Genomic DNA, 21,283 nt, shown 5'->3' with positions numbered 1-21,283 from the left:
TTCCTAAGCATACAGGAAATCATCAGGCTTGTCAAGCAATGTAAAGCCACCTGAAAATGAAAGATATCCAATATTCAGTAGCTACTACCAATAAGGTCTAAGTTTGCATTGGTTCACTGTACTAAACTCACAAACATTTTGAGGGTTGTTACTGAGAAATATGCAGAAATAAGGTGTTCACTGGTGGGAAGTATCAAATAACAGGAGCTTGAGTACACACACACACACACACACACACACAATTCTACTGATATCCCAGAACATGACTGTACTCATCCAAGAAACCATGGCAAATGTAGGCAACCTTTGCTATTAATCCTTTGCAAGTTTCTGTAACTAGTACAAAATGCCGACAATAGTTAATAAACAAACTCAGCTGCATGCATACCCGGTACCCACAGAGAATAAACTTTACCAAAATCCTTCACAATTGCCTACCGGTATATACAATACAATGTATTTGAAAATTAAATTGCCTTTAATATAACAGTATGTGCTATGCTGGTTACTTTACCATTTATTTAGGACGATCTCCTGTGAAATAAAAATCTATCCCACTTGAAACCTACATAATATATATATTGTCAATATTACAGTAATTGCTACGGTAACCAAATCAAACAATATTAATTTTCAAGCAAGGACTGGGGAGGTAAAATACAACGTAAATACCTAACACGTCCCGTAAAGTTGTTGCAATGTAAAGGTCACTAACTTTGTACAAGTACATATGCCTGTATATGCTTGTTACATGAATGTGCGACCCAGACACTTTAGCAAGACTACTCTTCCACCATCTCACTCACTCGACTGACGAAGACTCGCTTGTGGAATTCATCGTGGTTAGTATGTTTCTTCAAAAATTACAGGAAAACCCGAGGTTACGGAGGTCCCAAGACGTGGCAACGTCGTACTAACCATAACAATACACTTGGCAAAGCAGCCCTACCAAGTTGCCACGTCTACTGAGTCTCTCCCTCTACATTCCCACCTGACATGCCAAATGAAATAATAAACAGTAAGACATACCAAATACATTGAATACCATACGTATACCCAAGCTCTCAGTACGAGGACGACAAACACATGGAAATAAGAAAGAAAGCTGAACTACCGAGCACCGTCGCTTTGCTTCCTACGGTCGGCCATCTCTCCCGCCGCCTCCTGGACCTCCACAGATTTTCAACCCCCTTCTTACTCTCCCTTACGCTCTTACAAGCTCTGGTGAAGGGACAGACTAAAGAAGCCCCCACCCTTCCCAATGAGCCGTAATATAGCCCTATAGGAAATATAGGTTAGCGTAATTCTAGGGAAGAAGAGGGGAGATAGCACCTTATCTCCCGTGTACATGGGATGCCGATGTCGGGCACCATGACGGGCCGGGCGGCGCCTCACCTCCCTTGCAGAGAGAATTGATTACGGAAGAAATATGTTTATATATTATCTACATTAAAAGGGTCGTGTTATAATAAGGAGACATGATTAATACTACTGTGTAGATATGGATATAGATAATCAATATACCTTACAATATGATTACAATCCAAACTGAAATGAAAACACATGATTCCACAAAACTTACACTCTCTATGTTTGCTGATTGAACATAGTCACGTGACACTAAACTAGCAGGTTATTGGTCTACTACTGTCCCTTCTTTTAACAAATAAATGTTTTCAATAAATTGAACAAAATACTAAGTTTTCTTGAATCAAAATATGTAATAAGGCTAGCATATGTATTAAAATTTTGTTACGAAAAAAGTTTGCTCCTGACATCAAAAAAATGAAAATAAACTGTTCATTTTAAATATCAAGAGAACGAATATTTACCATCCGTAAACTGATCAATGCAAAATGGCACTGGCAGATATTGTGGTGCGTGGTGTGGAGTAATACGCAGAGGAGGTGGCCAGGTTGTTTAGAATTTGGTAGGAGGTGGAGAAAGCTGTGCTGTTGCTCCGTTAGTGATGTCTACGGACTTCGTTGTGAAACATGGCGAGCCAGTTTACAAACAATATTTTGAAGATATGCGTTGGTCAGATATGTCAGTCTATAGGCTTCCAAGGGATATATTCCATGCCCTTAGACGTTATGACAGATCTCCTACATCGATATATGACTGAAGTGTGCCGCCTTACCCACCGTAATACAGAGCATTGTGAGTATACGACACCATTGTGTAACAGGCACCACTGACATCCTACCGTTGGTTATGTAGGGGTGATAGTGGGACTTTTCATGGTAAATGTACGTTTAAACAGCAGAAGGCCTTTACCAATTCAATTGCCATTACTCCAGTTTGTTTTCTGTATTTTTATGCTAATTTTCATGATGGTAAACTTGTTTTCTGTTTACTTTTTTTTCCATTTTGCCCATCATGTTCCTTATGCCTCACAGACATTTGTAATGGCGCACTTGTTAAACCTTAAGCTGCCTTTTTGTGAGGCCGTTTTATACCAGTGAAGACCAGTCAAAGTTTTCTGGACCTACTTGATGCTCGTGAGAATGGGTTTTAGACCAGTTCCATCCTTAACCCCTTCTTTACCGACCCCTCCCCCAAATGTATACATTACGTTTACCCCCCATACCAACCTGAGAGCTTCTCCTCCCGTAGTGTGAGGGGTAGTGTACATTTTTTGCCACGTCAAAACTATTCACTCATTTTTATTTGTTTGTATACTGATGATCACATAAACCCAGCATGATGGTAATAAAAAAATATTATTAAATAAGTCTTTACGGTATATAAGTTTACATATCTTATGTTGAAGTACTGTTACCCAGGTAACTACTGTACAAACTGGCTTGAAAAAAATGTCCTGCACAGATGGATGGCTTATTTATGTACCTTGTAAGCTAAGCATGAAGTATGTGGACACACGTGATGGTGATGGCGACCTTGACCCACTTGTTGCTGAGAGTGCAGCGTCACTAAGCTCCCTACTATTTTCCTCCTCCTTCCTCACTCACATCAACTTCGCTATCATTTTCAGGATCACAGTCGTCTACTGACACATCAGACACTGCTGCATCATCATCTGATACATCTAAATAAGTATCCTCACGAGGAATAAACTCGTCACTATCGGAATTTGCCAGAGATGCCATGAGAGAAAAATATCCTGTACACCCTCTCTCGTGCTCAAGTGCGTGGTAACTTACTCTCTCAGGCAGGCCAAGGGGTGTAAATTTTGCCGTATGTCAGCAGAAAATATAGTACGATATCTGTAGTAGAAATTATAAATAAAATAATGATTAGTCTAAAAGAGGTTACATTACAGATGAGTGAGCAAGCCATTGGTGCCACCGCAACTCAGTCGTGACGTATCTTATGATGTCAGAATTCGTCAGAACTTCGTCACAGTCTTTGTCATCAAAACACAGAGCTGTTGCTAACACGAGGTCCTCAGAAACAGCCTTACCGGGCTACCCTGAGGCCCGTAAGCTGCCATTCATTAGAGGGTGTACCAGCGTACAATGGTAGCGGTTCCGGTGTCTCACGGGTGTTTACTGGCGATGTACAGGGGTACATCAAAACACATTTTCGGTAAAGAAGGAGTTAATGTGCTCCAATTGGCTGGAGGGTTCCAAGACTTCGCTGTTGTCAATTTACCTCCAAAACATGGATTTTACGTTCCCGTCCCACACTGCCACAGGCTCCAACAGCAGTAGGTCAGTATAGGAAGGACATTGCCCAGTGAGTTGTTCTTCCCGTGGTCAGCCTTTCGGTGTACAGTTCACAAGATCACCTCAGGCGTCGTTAATAAACACTGGCCTCTTAAGTTCACAGTCAATTTTTCCAAGTAATTACACTTAATGCTTTCCAACTTCACTTCACTGTTTTCACAAGCATTGGAGCTTTACAAACTGCTAACTGCAATAACACTCCACTGTTTGCCAACAACACTTCACTCCTCTTCACAAGCACTTGAGCTATATGAACTTGTTAAATTTTTACAAGTTGCCAGTACACCTCCCAGGTTGTGCAGTATATTCTTCTGGCAGTTTTTGATGAGATTTTAGTGATTTTGACCTTCATTTTTGTCGGAAATGCTTCATTTTGCCTCTTTTCCAATCATGTACTTGGCTGGAGGAGAAGAAATGAAGCATTTTCGACAGAAAAGGAAGGCAAAAATCACTCAAATCGCATCAAAAACCATCAGAAAAATATACTGCACAACCAGTTAACCTAACCAAACAGACATAAACTAACCTAACCTAATCAAAGACCTAACATAACTGACAGAAAATGAAGGCAAAAATCACTCAAACTGTATCAAAAACCACCAGAAAAAGATACTGCACAACTGGTTAATCTAACCTAAGAGACCTAAACTGACCAAACCTAACCTAACCGACATAAAATGAAGGCAAAAATCACTGAAATCGCATAAAAAAACACCACAAAAATATACTGCACAACCTGTTAATATAACCAAACAGACATCAAGAAACCAAAGTCCTCAAAGTCAAGGGTCACGTAGAGATGAGAGGCACTCAGATTCTTCCTGCAGCCTCCACAAACTCACATCATCCACTATATTACATGGCAGCACATCCACCCACACCAAGGAACATCAAAACAACACCCAGCACACGATATCATACACAAATACTGTCATCTCTCCCTCCTCACCCACCTCAGACCACCTTCCAGAAGCATAATCCACACTCAAATCACTCGCTGCTCCCTTCAGTCACTTAAAAACAACACACAGCTGCATGCACGGCCTCTTGACATCCACACTTCTGAATCCTATCTCCCTCATGAGGACAGGGTCCACCTGGCCAGGCTGAGATATGGGCACCATCCAGCCCTGTTAAGCTACCAGAATAGGCTGGAAGACTCCGTTGCTGATGCCTGTCCAGGATGTAACACAGCACCCCATACTATTAAGCACATTATGGAAGACTGCATTGCACACAATCACCCGCGCCAACAACACAACATACACTCTTTGAGAGCTCTGTGGGAAAACCCAGTCTTGGCCATGGCCTTCCTAAGGGACTCGGAGCTGTTCGGCCAGACTGCCGAGGGAAGAACTACTGCTACTACTATTACCACCAAACAGACCTAAACTAACCAAACCTAACCCAACCTAACCTAACCTAACATGCTGCAGCTGAATGCTTACCTTAGAGGTGTGATGGTCCGGGTTGTGCAGTATATTTTTCTGGTGTTTTGTGATACGATTTGAGTGATTTTTGCCTTCGTTTTCTGAGGAGAATGCTTCTTTTCATCTCCTCATCCAAAGTTCATGATTGGGAAAGAGGCAAAATGAAGCATTTCCTACGAAAATGAAGGTCAAAATAACTCGGATATCATCAAAAACTACCAGAAAAAATACACCGTGTTTTCTCAATAACTCAAAGGCTTCCTCCAGTTCCGAGTGGAAACAATAATGCGTAAATAATCAATATTGTACCCGATGCTTAGATTATGTCCTACCTCATCGGAAGCCAGAGCGAGAAGGATTTGAATTTTCCACCTGGCAAATATCAAAGACCGTGCTTCAAATTGATTGGTACAATAAAATCACGTGATATAAAGTATGCCTATGAGTGGGTGAAACAGACCTAGCAGATGCATGCGCAGTCGACAGAGGGATAAACACACATACAAACGCACGCATTTCTTGCACGGACTGTCAGAGTCAACATCCAAGGTATGGTTTTGGGGGAAATTTTAATTGAATTCATTTTCTCTATATATCAATTTCCAAATGGGATTGTGGGGGTTCATTAGCGCTCTTATGTAATATACTATGTGTTATGGTGTTAATATCCCTGAACTACATATTGCCAACTTATAAAATAATACCGCAGACTTTACTAACTGCAATCACACTTAATGCTTGACAACACTTTACTAATTTCACAAGTACCAATGATACACAAACATCACTGAACTGACACTGCACTACACTCAAACTCAATTGAAAACCGAGTGATACTGCTCAAGTCTTCTCTCCATCCTTGTAATAACTTGCATTGTTCGAGAATGATCTACATTCAACGAGAACAACAGTTGCCAACTCATAGATATCTAAAACATGCCAGAGTGCACAACACTGAATTATTTAGCATACAAACCCAAATTAAATTGCACATAATTTAACAATAACATAAAAAAATCACAAAGAAAAAGACCACAAAAATTCATACAGTACAGTCAATCCTCGTAAATCGGGGCAATTTGGGTCTGGACCACTGCCGTGATTTATGAATAATAACTCTTATTTGAAAAATTAATTTGGGTCTAGACTTTGACCAACTCACCCCCACAGCACCCTACCTACACCTATCTAGGTACCATCAAACACAATTATACAAATTTAGGAATATTCAGTGCATGTACCGGTATTAAGGGATCTCACCTTAATCCTATGACGATATTGCTTAAGTGAATGGAGTGGGGTGGTGTTGGGAAGAACTTAGGACCTCTCAGCACTTGTTCTTCCCAAACTCTTTCACCAGCATTGAAAACTTCTCTCTCCTCTCAACACGACAAATGAGCTCCAAACGTTGACTGTATGACAACTGCGGCAGCTTCTTGACGCCATACTGCTTAGAGCGCTTCATTGGGGGGTCGGGAGGGGCCATGGCAGGTAGGGGGCGGGGGGAAGTTGCACAAAAAAGGCAGGTAACTCTCGTACTCCACGGCGACGGTCTGTAGTGTGTGGACTGGCGGGACAAGAACAACAACAACATGGCGGCATTAATATGCACACTTGCAACCAGGGATGCGTGGTGATTGGTTGTTGGGTCGCGATTTGCAATTTGAATAACGCGGATTACAGTTCTCCTCGGAAAAGGCCCACTTGGGTGCCTAGTTACGCGATTTTCATGACTTAACAGTGATTTAAGGTTGCTGGCAGTCTGACAGCAACTTAGCTGTGATTTATGAACACGCGATTTACAAGGATTGACTGTACATAACTTACGAAACAACTACGCTTACAAACAGCAGGCAAACTGGCAACTCTGACTCGTAACGTTAAAGTACCGTGAACATCGACAAACATCCAGACTACCTAACAAGGAAATCCTGCTTCTCAACATGGATGATTCCCCGTCAGGACAATTCACACCCTGGATGATTCCTTGTCATTCTATAAATATACTTAATATTAATTAATACCATAATAGCTTAGTTTCATGAGGAACTGTCAAAGTCTGTGTTCATTCAACAGCGTAGGCTTTGGATAATTATTTATAAATTGCACTTTTAGTCAATAATTAACTTGTTTCTACCTTGCTGTAGTTGACTTTGAATTATATTTTAGCGTCAGTTATAGCTTTCATGCATTTTTATTGGTACTACAACATCCTGGGTATATTTTAAATTGGCTTTGAAGAGATACAAGTATATATTCATCTCAAATGACAGTATCCAATGTCTTGCCCTGAATGGCCATATTGGATGCAAACTGTGGGGAAAGGTATGGCTGAGCCTCAACAGTTGTCACTACATGTGCTGGTGAAGTGGATAAGTAACCAGTGGCAAAAGGAAGAGGCTTCATCATTTCCATTTTTCTTTGCACTGGAAAGTATTCATAGAGTATATATATAATAATATATCAGGGCTCTTGTTTGGTGAGCCACAGCTCGCAAATGTGAATATTTTTTCCCTTCTGCGAACAAGTTTTACATCCAAGTCTCCTTTCGGCAAGGAGAAAATACAGTACATGTACATCCACTTCAAAACCCAGAAAACTACAAAATAAGTAAATCACACTTAAATGAACAAAAAAGCACATTGTGATCGATTATTAAGTTTTTCCTTGTTGCCATTCTGAATGTATATAAATAGACCGATGAATGTTGCCGAGCGTACCCGAACTAAAGCCCGAACGTTCCAGAGATGGTTTGTTTACAAATATTGCGGCTTATAGTCAGTTTGGCTACTACAAATTTTTTTGGCTTGTAAATCTGAAACCTTAGGAGCCAAGTGGCTTGCAACCATCTGCAGTTAGCAAGAGCCCTGTATATATAAGTAATCCCTCCAATATCCGACGTAATAGAGCCAAAGGCATGTCCAAATAGTGATCCTGTCCGGATATTGGGCCCCAGCCTCCTGGACTTGTACTTATGGACCCTAACTCAGAAAAACACCTATACAGCTCCCTGTGGACATGCATTGCACCTATTTAAGACCCAAATCACACCAATAAGGGACATAAAAGACTGAAATAAATGCAAAAGAACCATAAAATGAGGTTTTAGAGGTGAGTTTATACAATATTAAACATTCTGGGTACTTACAAGTCCCTGGCTCCTGGACTGGTTTGAACTGCCAGTTTGCAGTCCACAGTTATTCCTCTGCACTCTAAATTCTAATTTCTTAACACTGCACAACACTGTAAATTCCCGTGTGTTGTAGTGGCGAGGTATTGCAGTTTATTCACTGTTTATTCACAAAAAAAACAAGCGCCTGTGGCTTGCACTGTTATAAGCATCTGCTCTCGATCGGAGTTTGGCTGTGACTGTTGATGATGGCAGGGTAACAGAGTTGCCGGATCGCAATGGCCACATTACCAATCTCCTCAACTTTCATTACCAAATTTAACTTTTCATTACCAAATTCGTAAAGCTAGCATTTATTCTTCACAAATTATATATACAAGTGGAAATGCATGTAATCACTCTCCTTATAATTAACACCATGTTGATTATTTTCACGCTATGTAGGGTAGCAGATTAATCAGAGAGAGCAAACAATCCACCATCTCCATCCTGTGTCTCCTCATACATGTGAAAAATCCATTTGGTAATGCATTATTCTGATTCATTACCAAACGAATTTTTCATTACCAAATTGGCCCACACTTGGTAATGAAAAATACCAAATAGCAACCCTGACAGGGGAGGGGGGAGGGGGAGGAAGGAAGGGGTGAAAGGACCATGGTGTAACAGCTGTTTGGCGCCATGCGGCAATTTCAAATTACGGATGGGAAAAAAGTCAGATTTTTTTCAAATTTTTTGCGGTTTTTGGCCCATTTTGGGAATACAGTATTGGATCCCGGGACGATTATGTCCGGTTAGTGGGGATGTTCAGATATTGGGTGTTCGGATATTAGAGGGATTACTGTAGATATGTATATATATTTCATTCATTCATTCATTGCCAGACGCCATGTATCCCAAACGGGGTGGCCAAGGTCTTAGAGTTAATTGTTTTACAGGGAGGGGCACTAATCCTCCACCAACCCCACTTGACACGTAGGGAGAACATTATGCCAACAGCATCTGGTGTTCCCAGGCGGTCACCTATCCAAGTACAGTAATCCCTCTAATATCCGAACGCCCAATATCCGAACATCCCCACTAACCGGACATAATCCTCCTGGGATCCAATATTCCCAAAATGGGCCAAAAACTGCAAAAAATTCGAAAAAAATCTGACTTTTTTCCCTCCCATAATTTGAAATTCCCGCCTGGCGCCAAACAGCTGTTACACCATGGTCCCTTCACCCTTTCCTTCCTCCCCCTCCCCCCTCCCCTGTCAGGTTGCCATTTGGTATTTTTCATTACCAAGTGTGGGCCAATTTGGTAATGAAAAATTCGTTTGGTAATGCATTAGAATAATGCATTACCAAATGGATTTTTCACATGTATGAGGATACACAGGATGGAGATGGTGGATTGTTTGCTCTCTCTGATTAATCTGCTACCCTACATAGTGTGAAAATAATCAACATGGTGTTAGTTATAAGGAGAGTGATTACATGTATTTCCACTTGTATATATAATTAGTGAAGAATATATGCTAGCTTTACGAATTTGGTAATGAAAAGTTATATTTGACAATGAAAGTTGAGGAGATTGGTAATGTGGCTGTTGCGATCTGGCAACTCTGTTACCCCACCAACATCAACAGTCACAGCTTAACTCCGATGGAGAGCAGATACTCATAACAGTGCAAGCCACAGGTGCTTGTTTTTTGTGAATAAACAGTGAATAAACTGCAATACCTTGCCACTAGAACACACAGGAATTTACAGTGTTGTGCAGTGTTAAGAAATTAGAATTTAGAGTGCAGAGGATTAACTGTGGACTGCAAACTGGCGGTTCAAACCAGTCCAAGACCAAGGGACTTGTAAGTACCCAGAATGTTTAATATTGTATAAACTCACCTCTAAAACCTCATTTTATGGTTCTTTTACATTTATTTCAGTCTTTTATGTCCCTTATTGGTGTGATTTGGGTCTTAAATAGGTGCCATGCATGTCCAGAGGGAGTTGTATAGGTGTTTTTCAGAGTTAGGGTCCGTAAGTACTAGTCCATAAGCTGGGGCCCAATATCCGGACAGGACCACTATCCGGACCTGCCTATGGCTCTATTGATCCGGATATTGGAGGGGTTACTGTACTAACCAGACCCAACGTTGCTTAACTTCGCTGGTCGGACGGGAAGCGGTGTACTCAACGTGGTATGGCCGTTGGCATATATATATATATATATAGTAATCACTCATATATATATATATATATATATATATATATATATATATATATGAGTGATTACTATATATATATATATATATATATACAGTAATCACTCTAATATCCGGACGCCAATATATATGAGTGATTACTATATATATATATATATATATATATATATATATATATATATATACAGTAATCACTCTAATATCCGGACGCCCAATATCCGAACATCCCCACTACCCGGACAAAATCGTCCTGGGATCCAATATTCCCAAAATGGTCCGAAAACCCCAAAAAATAAAAAATAAAAACGGTTTTTTCCCGCCCGTTTCATACTGTACTTTTTTCCATACTATACTTACCTCATTTCACTCTTTAATGTCCTTTATTGGTGTGAATAGGGTGTTAGGAGCTATGCATGTGCAGTAGGAAGGTGTTTTTCTGAGTTAGGCTAGGTTAGGGTCCTTAAGTACCAGAATGTTTATTAATGTATGAACATACTTCTGAACCCTCATTTTATGTTTCTTCTGCATTTATTTCAGTCATTTATGTGCCTTATTGGTGTGATTTGGGTCTTAAATAGGTGCTATGTATGTCCAGAGGGAGTTGTATAGGTGTTTCTCTGAGTTAGGGTCCATAAGTACAAGTCCATAAGCTGAGGCCCAATATCCGGACAGAACCAATATCCGGACCTACCTATGGCTCTATTACGTCAGATATTGGAGTGATTACTGTATATATATATGTATATATATATATATATATATAAATGCTGTATATATATATATATATATATATATATATATATATATATATATATATATATATATTTTTTAATGTGTCCGACTCCGGGCAAAGGCTTCAGGGCCTATATCTCGGGGGCAGTAGCCTATCCCAAGGCCCAGTAGTCCTCCTACACCTCCACATGTCACCACTTCGGCGCTAACACCCACTGTCCATATTGAATACATGCTAGGGCTGTCTCATACAGGACTGTGTATTGGTATTAGCGGGGGTATTTTTATGACATGTTGGCGGGTCTGCTGGTAGATCAGTAGTCTTGTTTTATGAAATTCAAAACCTTAAACTGTTCCCTGCCCCAGCGGGGATTTGAACCTGGGGCCAGTAGGACTACAGTCCACCTCTCTACCGACTGAGCCACCACCTCCCCTGAACACTTTATTCTCACTGCGTTTCTGCAATTTTACTTATCACTTTTATGAGTTTTTAGTAGCTTATAGTATAAACACCAGCGAAGATGATGGTATACCATTTATACCAATGTAAGGCATATTTGGCCGTGGAATTTTTTTTGAGCCCCCGGGAGCAATCACTCATCACAGATACCGGTAACTGATTTTCAAATCGTCTTCAGGTTTTTTATGGATTTTTGATGTTTATGCACTGTTTTCTTGATGTTTAACATTAATATGGATAATCCTATGTGTGTATTGATGTCACAATATGGCAGAGTGACTGGAAAACTGTGCCAAAATTAGGAGGGGGGTACTGTACATACAGTGTTGAATAGATATGGTAGGGTGTTTTTTGGTTTCCATTTTTTTTTTTTTTTTTTTTTTTTTTTTTTTTTTTTTTTGGTATTCCTATGTGTGTTTTGACATAAATATTGCAGAATGACAACAGTGCCAAAATTAGGAGGGGTGCTGTACATTCAGTACTGTAATGTATACAGTAGGTAGGGTTTTTTTTTTTTTTTTTTTTTTTTTTTTATTTTTTTTTTTTTAATCCTGTGTGTGTTTTGATGTCAAAATACTGTATAGCAGAATGACTGGAAAACACTTCCAAAATAAGGAGGGGTATTGTACATACAGTGGTGTATAGGTAGGGTGTTTTTTTTTTTTTTTTTTTTTTTTTTTTCATGGTTTTCTTGGTGTTGAAAATTATTTTGGATAATCCTATGTATGTTTTGATGTCAAAATATGGCACGATGACTGGAAAACACTGCTAAAATAGGGAGAGGTACTGTACATACAGTAGTGTATAGGTAGGGTGTTTTTTGGTTTTCAGTGTTTTTTCTGCACGGTTTTCTTGGTGTTTAGCATTACTTTGGATATTCCTATGTGCGTTTTGATGTCTAAATGTGCCTGAATTACTGGAAAACACTTCCAAATTAAGCATAGGTACTGTACAAATAGATTAGTTATAGGTTGGAGGTTGGGTATAAGGTGGTTCTGGGTACAATAGGAGAATAGTGTTCATTATCCAAATGTTGCCACTACCCGGACATGCCTTTGGCTTTATTACATCCGGATAAATGAGGGATTACACTATATTGTTTGTATACTGTGGTGGTGGTTTCTTTGTTGTGTCCGAACGCTGTGTTGGCAAGTGACCTTAGGGGGCTGAGCTAATTTATTATTTTTTATTTTTTATTTATTTTTTATTTTTTTTTAATGCAAGAAAGAAGGAACCAAAGGCCAGGATCCCACAAACTGTTCCCTCCAAGAAAAAAACAAAAACAATACAAAAGAGAGCCAGATTTAAGATCCGTTCATTTCGAGATGCCAAGACACACTGTGTTTGAAAGGCAGGATCACAGGAAGTAGGAAATACAGACAGAGAGAGACAGTTCCAGAGTTGACCTGTTGCATAAATGAAGGACTGAGAGTAACAGTTAACTCTTGCATTAGATAACTGGATAGAAAAGGGATGAGAGTTTGCTGCTAGATGGGCCCTACACACTCGTTGAAAAGGTGAAGGAATACAAGCAGACAGTTAAGAGGAGCATCGACCATTGAAGTAGTGATAGAAAAGAGATAAAGATGCAACAGTGCGGCGAAGAGACAGAAGTTGAAAGGAGCCAGTAAGAGGAGGAGAGTTGATGAGATGAAAAGCCTTTGACTCCACCCTATTGAGAAGAGCTGTATGTGGGGAGCCTCCCCACACATGAGAGTTGTACTATAAACAGGGGCAAATATAACCTATGTATAAAGTCAACAACTGTGCAGGGGTAATGAAGGTATGGAGTTGGCTTAGCACACCTAATCTCTTGGCAGCAGATTTTACAAAAGATGCAATATGATCTTTCCCATGTTTGTGATGTGTTGTTTAAATTACATGGATGTATTGTATGTTACACCAAGGATTCTGTGTGTGTGTGTGTGTGTGGTAGGGGAGCGTTGTTTTTGATGAGGTGTGGAATGTGTTTATGTTCTGCTGTGTAGTTTGTGAGAAGGGTCACTGTAGATTTGGCTTGGACTGTTGTGAGTGTTTGTGGTGAACCATTCATGTATTGTGTTGAGGTAAAGTTGGAGGATGTGTGCGACTGTGTTTGCGTTTTGGTGTGTACATGTTAGTGTTACGGTATGTCGTTTGCATAGGAAGCCATGTGTAGTTGTGGTGTATGGGGTGTGGGTATGTCGTGATGCATAGATTAAAGAGTGTATGAGACAAAACAGATCCTTGAGGGACGACGTTTGTGAAGTTTCTAATGTTTGATGACTGACCGGCAAATGTTACATGTTCACATCTTCTTGCTAAGTAGTTTGCCAGCCATCTCTTTGTGTTATTGTGCATGTTTGTGTTGAATATTTTGCTTGTGAGATTGTGGCAGGGGATGGCATCAAAAGCTTTGCTGATGCCTAGTGTGTTCTGTGTGGTGGTCTAGCTGAACTGATGCCATCAAATTCTCTTTGTGTAATGTCTGTAAGAAGAGTGTGTGGAGTGTAGCAGCCTAAAACCTTGTTGCAATGGGGCTAGGGGGATGTGAGACGTTACTAATAGTAATACCAGTCTTTCAGTGACGTAGGAGGGGTTGCAGAGGTGTGTGATGGGGCGGTGTGAAGAAGGTAACATAGGGTCTTTGTTGGGTTTGGGGATAGTGATGATAGTGCCATGCTTCCAGGTGTTAGGTATTACGTTGTGTGAGTAGCTGTAGTTTGGTATGTTGGTGAGTGCTTGTATGCCTTATGGTCCTAGATGTTTAAGGTGTATGTTGCTTATGTTGTGTGCAGATGTGTGCTTAAGGTTGTAATGATGTGCTTCGTCTGGTTGTAAGTGAAAGGTGTGAAGTTTGGATCTGTGGGGGCCTGTCTCTTGCTTCGGATGACATGTCAGTCATCGCAGCAGGGGTTTAAATGACTGATGTGTAACAAGTGATTGATGAGAGTGGAGTGTTTGCTTGTTGTTTGTAGTAGTATTAGTTGTTCCCTAGGCAGTCTGGCCGAACAGCCCCGAGTCCCTTAGGAAGGCCATGGCCGAGACCGGGCTTTCCCACAGAGCTCTCAAAGAGTGTATGTTGTGTTGTTGGCATAGGTGATTGTGTGCAATGCAGTCTTCCATAATGTGTTAGTATGGGGTGCTGTGTTGCATCCTGGACAGGCATCAGCAACGGAGTCATCCAACCTCTTCTGGTAGCTTAAGAGGGCTGGATGGTGCCCACATCTCAGCCTGGCCAGATGGACCCTGTCTTCATGAGGAAGATAGGATTCAGAAGGGTGGATGTCAGGAGGCCGTGCATGCAGCTGTGTGTTGTCTTTAAGTGACTGAATGGAGCGGCGAGTGATCTGAGTGTGGATATGCTTCTGGAAGCTGGTCTGAGGTGGGCGAGGGGGGAAGAGATGACAGTATTTGTGTTTGGTATCATGTGCTGGGTGTTGTTTTGATGTTCCTTGGTGTGGGTGGATGTTCTGCCATGTACTGTAGTGGATGTTGTGGGTTTGTGGAGGCTGCTGCAAGAAACTGGGTGCTTGTTGTTTGTTTGAGGGTATGGTGTCTGTTGTTGTGATGGCAGTGTGTGATTGTGTAGTGTTGCTGATGGAGAGTGTGATGCTGTTTAGTGTTGCTGATGGAGAGTGTGATGCTGTTTAGTGTTTTGTAGTTTGCTGGTGTTTGTTTTGTGATTAAGTGCTTAGAGATAATTACTCCAATTTAGTGTTTGCTGCTCTGATATCTATCTATCTGTCTATCTATTGCCAGATGCCTTAATCCCGTAAGGGATGGCCACAAACAAATTGCCTCCATGTTGCCCTGTCCCCCACCATTTCATTGCCCTGCTTCCAGCTCACACCCGCCTCTCTCATATACCTCTCCACTCCATCCCTCCATCTCACCCTTGGCCTCCCCCTCCGTCTCCCCCCCCTCCTACCATATACCGTACTTTTCCTGTTACACTAAGAAGACAAATGCCCCAATGATTACCACACTCTTCTTTTTCCCCTTTTCCTTTGTAAGGGGGAATAATTATACCTGACTTCCAATCCTCCAGGACTCTACCTTCCTCCCAGGCCAATCTGCACATCTTCCACATCCATTCTACTACTATCTCTCCCCCATTCTTCAGCATTTCACCACACACTACATCAATTCTTGGGGCTTTCCCTATTTTAACTTTCTTCATTGCTTCCGCGACTTCCATCCTACTGATTTCTTCCTCTCTTCTCACATCTGTCCTTCTCCCAGCCATTCCCCAGCCACTTAATTCACATTACTTTCATTCTCTTTGTTCAACAATTCCTCAAAGTGTTCTCTCCATCTGTTCACTTTTTCAAACTTCTCCACTAGTAATCTTTGATATTTTAGTGTTTATTTGAGTTTTGAGTGCATGTACATGTTGTATGGTGTCTTGTGTTGAGTGTTGTAGTGTGTCGCATTGACTGATGAGGCCTTGAATTTCTGGTGTGAAGTTGGGGTTGTGTCTCTTTTTGTTGCCTCTAGGGATGTGTCTCTTTCTGTTACCTCTAGGGATGTGTCTTTTGTCTGCATTTTGAATAATTGTATTGAAAGTGTGCACAGTGGTGTTGATGTTTATGATTGGTGTATTGTTTAATGTTTCAAAGTGTTGTTCTGTTTCAATTGTGAAGGCCTCCCAGTTGGCTTTCTTATAATTAGTGTATGTGTGCCTGTGGCTAGCTGGGGTGATTCTAGTTTTGTTAGCGATGATCAGGAGGTACCGGTAGTCAGAGCCAAGGATTTTGACCACTCCCCAGGATGTTATGGGGGCAAGGTTTGGGGAGCAAAAGGTGATATCTGGGGATGATCGGAGGAAGAGGGCTTAGTGTGGGATATGGATATGTTGATGGAGATTGTCGATGATGAAAAGATTATTTGTCTGTGTCAGGATTGTTGACATGCCAGGCCGATGTCATGGCATTGAAATCACCACCCAGAATGATGTTGGGTTGTTAGTGATGTGGTGTTTTTGAGAAGATTAATTGTGTGGTACTGTGGGGGATGATTAGGGGAGAATGTATGTATTGGTGATTGTTATGTGTGATTTGTTGCCATTGCGTATTTTAATTGATTGTATTTCTGTTGTGGTGTCATGTGGGGGGGAGAAGTGATTTTGTGTGTGCCCTGGTATCTGAAAAATTGACGGTTTGGTGTACCAGGGTGATAAGTCCATTGCCACCTCCGTCAGCCTGGTCTTCTCTGATGGTGGTGAAGTTATGAAATGTAGGTGTTTTTTGTGTTCTTCCTAGTTTTGTTTCCTGTAAGATGGCAGTGTATGTTTTGTTGTTTGGTGAATTGTGTGAGTTCTTGTTTTTTAGTGTTTATGTCATCTATGTTTATTTGAAGAATATTAACCCATGGATTGCGAGCCACAGTTCAGGCTAGGGAGCGTCACGTTGCAAGCCACAACTCAGGCTGTGCTGGCCGTGCATCACTGCTAACTACTTCACCCCCACACAAGCTTATGCATGGCCCTCTACAGAGACGAAGTGAAAGATTTTTTTTTTCTTTTCACCAGATGATGCCCTGGATGTTTAACTTCAAGTTTATGATAAACAAAACAACAACAACAAAATTTTTTGTTTTTTTAATCATTTTTTCACTACTTCCCTATGTAAACTTATGCATGGCCCTACGCAAAGACGGAGAAAGAGAGAGAGAGAGAAATTGTTTCTTTTCACCAGATGATGCCCAGGATGTTTACCTTCCAGTTTACAATAAGCAAAAACAATGTTTTTTTTAATTAATTTTTTGCACACCTCTGCGTGGGATAAAAAAAGGTAATTGCGCAGTCCACGGGTTAATGATGTGTGTACGATATGTGTTGGGTGCTGCAGAATGGGAGGGAGGTGGGGGTGTGGGTGGAGGGGAAGGGGTTGGAGAAGGTTGTGATAGAGATAAGGGTTGGGGTGGAATGGGAGGGGTTGGGGGTTTGGATGGTGTGGGAAGGATCGAAGAGTTAGGCTGAAGAGGTGTGGAGGAAGTAGGAGAGGGGCTGGTGGGGGGGTTAGAAGGTAGGAGGAAGGAGCATAAAGAGCAAGTCCAGGTGTTTGTGAAATATTCTCTGGATCCAAGTGTTGTGCAGGTGAAATGGGTCCAGTTCTTGCAAGAATTGCACTGAACTGAACCGTTTGTCTTTCAACTCAAAGTGATGGGTTTTGAGCATGTTGGACATACAGTATGTATTTGTTGCTGGGTCCTGGATTGCTCTCGATGTCACCGGCTATAAGTTTTCGAGAAATGACCACTGGAGAGTCATTTCTCGGTGTGAAAAAAAAACAGTGTTATGTGTGTTGTGTTGGGAGATGTACTAGCCTGGGTGACGGAAGCTGCTCCCAGGTTCTCGGGCCCCGAGAGAGGCTGGGGGGGGGGGGTTGCAGTGGTTTGGCCCCCATCCTCTCCTCCTTCTCTGCTTTGACAGCCCCTGGGGGGTGGACCCACGGTGAAGACACCACCGTTTCAGGTCTACTAAATCCCTGTTAGCACAGTTGCTTGTTACATACACTACCCCCCCCCACACACACACACACACACAATGTAAATACTGGTAGCTAATACAGTATGGATCTCACCATTAAAGTAGGTTGTACAGGCACAGTATTGTACTACTGTACTGTATATAGATTTTGGTTTTACTTTACCTCTTTTTATTTTTATTTTTATTTATTTTTTTTTAATTCTGGTTTTGTGATGGGTTTTCGTATGTTTTCATTGCTTTTTTATGATATTATTTATTGGAAATGCCCAATTTTGTAATGTTCTTCTCCCACTCGCTCCCCTCTAGAGAAAATAAGGCATTTCCGACAGTCATGAGCATCAGAAATTAATTGAAGCACATATAGAAGTTAAACCAAGTGCAGTACTGAACTGGACGGGCAAAGCCTATTCAGACCTCCCACCCCCCAGTAACATTAACTATCCAAGCAACCATAAAACCCTGCATTAAAAGCCACTCAAACTGAGACAGCCACCTATCTTGGCCGTGGAAATGCCACAGAGAAAGACCCTGTCACTGAATACACTGAAAAAATTGTGGGGCCATTATGAACCAGACTATTTAAAAAAAAAAAAAAAAAAAATGCAGTAATATTAATACCAGTCTCTTCTTAAAGTAACCTGTCCTTTGTAGGGATGATTGTTTTATGTTCTACACCATTACCATTCTAACAACACAGTTTTATTTTCAGTTGTTTGGTATTACTGAAATCTTCTGTATAGCAAGCTTATTTTTCAATGGTATCAAAATCCAAATTCCATCTTAAACTTGCAGTTGGGCGCACAGAACCAAACCTTGATGACCTGGGATTGGCATTTCTGGACATGGGTATCTCTGTGCCAGAGCTGGAGGAATATATAAATAATGTGGATTGCCCACCCTTTCCTCACCTGCTGCCTGCACTGCCAGTGTCACGTCCATCCAATCTCAACTTCCTCAAACCCGGTGCTCGGGAGATCCTTTCACGCCCAATTCACATCCACGAGCACCTTCCACCTATGTACCCAGAGAAAGAGGGTAAGTAGTAGCCTGGTTTAGTTACAAAGAGAGGCTTAGTATTAAAATAATGGTATTTTTTAGGTTTTATATTTTGTCTTTTCAAAGCCAGTCTCTTTCCTTGTAGCCATTGTTTTTTAGCTGAACGTTGTAAAATGGGGTAACTCCGGACAGATTTGAAGGTTTTTAGGTCATAACATAGTGTAGAGCTGCATTATTAAAGCCCTGTTGGTGTCTGTGTGTAGCCAGGGCAAGTGGCATATGGACCCACATAGGGGAAAAAATTTAGTAGTATTACTGAGAGTGCTGTTAAAGATACCGGTATTAAAATGTCCAAAGTTACCCATAAGTTTGGGTAACTTTGGACAGGTCTGTGTTACTTCAGACATTATAGACTTTGCCATATAAACACAAGAACACCTGTTAGCTGCTAACTTCAACCAGCCCAAGCTTACTTCGGGCACATTGGAGGTTTCTTAAAAATTTTGAAAAAAAATTGCACACAACAATGATGACTGTAACACTTAATAAATCTATCTATCTATTGCCAGATGCCTCAATCCCATACGGGGTGGCCACAAACAAATCGCCTCCACGTTGCCCTGGCCCTCACCATTTCACTGCCCTGCCCCAACTTACACCCCCCCTTGCTCATATACCTCTCCACCCCATCCCTCCATCTCATCCTTGGCCTCCCCCTCCCTCTCCTCCCCTCCACCCCACTCACATACACTGTCTTCATCAGTCTCTCACCTTCCATCCTCTCCACATGGCCAAACCACCTCAGTGTGTTCCTCCTAACGCTTCCTATCACATCCACATCCACGCCACATTTCTTAATAAAGAAATAAGTAAATATGTTCCTTTTATAAACCTGTTAAAGAAATAACTAAATAAATATATTCCTTTTATAAACCTGTAAACTGACAACACAATATTGAGCATTATATTGCTTTGCGATGAGGTGACGGTATTTTTGTGATGAAAATAAAGTAATCACATCATACATTAAAATGAAAAAAAAAAATCCCATATACTTCCAAATACTACATAAGTAGAGCATTCTTTCCTGTTGCTAAACTTCATATACAGTTACCATACTAATGCTACAGTTATCATACTATATTGGTAGCGTTGGCCAGTGTCTCTTGTGACCTGCTCCCCACTGATGCCCCACCCTCTTCCAGTTCTACTCGTTGCTGATTGGCTGATAGAATAATGAGCCTTACCACAAAATAGTATCCTATTATTTACTTTTACTTTGAATTTGTTTCTTTATGACAAGCACTAAAATTTGTTAACTGAATCAAAATCAGTTTGAAAAGAACTGACCTGCCTCCTCCCGCGACTGCAGCCGAGTTTTGGCGCCAAGAAAGTTTGGAGCTTGGCAATAACACATCGCAGCTGTGCCGCTATTACTATTAAACATATAAGTCATCTATCTGTCATGTCTGGTAAGTTATCACAGTATCATAACCATATCGTAATTTTCCTTATGTAATTCCTTCATTAATTTCCTTAATATCAGAGGGATGGAATATAGAAGTAGGAAAACAAAATGTCACTGGCAATGGATAGAGTTAGGAAGATTGGAGAAAGTGCATGATGCACACCAGGAAGGTGGAGGAAGAATACACAAGAAAAGACAGAGCAGCAGAACACTTGGTAGAACAATTTATCATCAGCTTAAATAGAACAATTTGTCATCCAAAGAGGATGAAGCCTGAATGAACAATACAGTAGTAATAGGAGGTAAGTCATGATAATGGTAGAAATTAAATACAGTATAGCTCACTTGATGTGGTGTGTGGAAGGAAGAGAAGACGGAGGGGGGTGCAAGGAACAGCGTGTTGGACTGAAGAGGTGAAACAGGCTGTGGCACAAAAGAAGAAAGCATACAATGAATGGATGAGAAATAGGGGCGTGGAAGAAGTTGAGAGGCGGAAGAGAGAGTTATATGTGGAAAGAAAGAGAGAGGTGAAAAGATTAGTGAGAGAGAGTAAGAAGAGTGTGGATGAGGAATTTGGAAGGAATTTGAGTGTAAAGTGGAGGGACTGTAAGAAAATGTTCTGGAGAGAAGTGAAAAGAGTAAGACAGGGTGGAAGTGAAGGTAGCAGGGGAGTGAAAGATAAAAATGGTAGGTTACT

General features: G+C 41.0%; 2 protein-coding genes across 3 annotated transcripts in view; one reads left to right on the top strand and one right to left on the bottom strand.

Moving 5' to 3' along the window:
* The window catches only part of LOC145405089 (uncharacterized), a 39,592-nt gene extending 38,294 nt beyond the window's left edge, over positions 1–1,298 (bottom strand). The window contains exon 1 of the mRNA XM_080276603.1: positions 1,115–1,298. Coding sequence (XP_080132729.1) covers positions 1,115–1,149 — 35 coding nt within the window. The 5' untranslated portion in view covers positions 1,150–1,298. The remainder of the gene's footprint in view (positions 1–1,114) is intronic.
* Positions 1,299–1,857: 559 nt separating this feature from the next.
* The window catches only part of Taf3 (TBP-associated factor 3), a 114,977-nt gene continuing 95,551 nt past the window's right edge, over positions 1,858–21,283 (top strand). For both annotated transcript variants that reach the window (XM_080276592.1, XM_080276593.1), the window contains exons 1-2: positions 1,858–2,160; positions 18,915–19,157. In XM_080276592.1, coding sequence (XP_080132718.1) covers positions 1,995–2,160; positions 18,915–19,157 — 409 coding nt within the window. In that variant the 5' untranslated portion in view covers positions 1,858–1,994. The remainder of the gene's footprint in view (positions 2,161–18,914; positions 19,158–21,283) is intronic.

Source organism: Coenobita brevimanus, chromosome 65 (genome assembly GCF_032717465.1).
Source record: "Coenobita brevimanus isolate Jiangsu-jjx chromosome 65, ASM3271746v2, whole genome shotgun sequence".
Classification (NCBI taxonomy): domain Eukaryota; kingdom Metazoa; phylum Arthropoda; class Malacostraca; order Decapoda; family Coenobitidae; genus Coenobita; species Coenobita brevimanus.
This window is presented reverse-complemented; position numbering and strand designations above follow the sequence as displayed.